Source organism: Corapipo altera, unplaced genomic scaffold (genome assembly GCF_003945725.1).
Source record: "Corapipo altera isolate COAL_440 unplaced genomic scaffold, ASM394572v1 70077, whole genome shotgun sequence".
Classification (NCBI taxonomy): domain Eukaryota; kingdom Metazoa; phylum Chordata; class Aves; order Passeriformes; family Pipridae; genus Corapipo; species Corapipo altera.
This window is the reverse complement of record NW_020887064.1, coordinates 3,800-4,577: the sequence shown is the minus strand read 5'-3', so window position 1 is coordinate 4,577 and position 778 is coordinate 3,800. Positions and strand designations below refer to the sequence as shown.

The 778-nt window shown below is 63.8% G+C and overlaps 1 protein-coding gene across 1 annotated transcript in view; it reads right to left on the bottom strand.

The window, feature by feature from the left end:
* The window catches only part of LOC113941452 (aldehyde dehydrogenase family 3 member B1-like), a gene marked incomplete at both ends in the record, with an annotated part of 4,777 nt that overhangs the window by 203 nt on the left and 3,796 nt on the right, over positions 1 to 778 (bottom strand). Inside the window, 2 exon segments of the mRNA XM_027632605.1 lie at positions 2 to 44; positions 232 to 618. Coding sequence (XP_027488406.1) covers positions 2 to 44; positions 232 to 618 — 430 coding nt within the window.

Here is a 778-nt window from a genome sequence, read left to right as displayed (position 1 = left end):
CATGACAGGGTCCGAGGGCTGCACATCCACCAGGATCGTGGGAGCTGCGGAGAAGAAACACGACAGCACCAGCCTGGCACAGAGTTTGGAGATGACACCTTGGACCTCCTGCCAAGACCTAGCTCCTCTATGAAAGGACACCCTGCCAAGCACCCAAATCCTGTGGAAACCTCCACACGCCATCTCTGCTCCACGCACGGACAAAGACGTGCGTGAGGCCCAAGCCCTCACCGATGTAGCGCTCGGCCTCGTCCGTCTGTCCCCCGATGGCCACGCGCCCGCTGCTCAGCAGCTTCCGCACCCGCTGGAACTGCTTGTCCCCCACGATGCGCCCAAAATCCGGGGATTCCTGGGGGTTGGGGCCGTAAAACTCTGTGATGGCCTCGCGCAGGGCGGGGAGCAGCTTCTCCTGCATCTCCAGGCTGCAGAGCAGGTAGTCAGGCGCGATGCAGGTCTGCCCCGCGTTGAAGAAGCGGCCCCAGACCACGCGCCGAGCCACGTTGGGTATGTCGCAGGTGTCAGACACGTAGCAGGGGTTCTTGCCCCCCAGCTCCAGTGTCACCGGCGTCAGGTGCTTGGCAGCGGCCGTCATCACGATCCGCCCCACCCGGGGGCTGCCTGTGGGCATGGAAAACGGGGGGATGGGGACAAACCCACCAGCCATCACGCACCTCTGCCATGTGGCACCCTGGGGCCAGAGCACACACACTGAGTCCCACCAGACCTCAGATGCACGTCCCAGATCCTCCAACACATCCTGGCACCACAACCCCAAGCC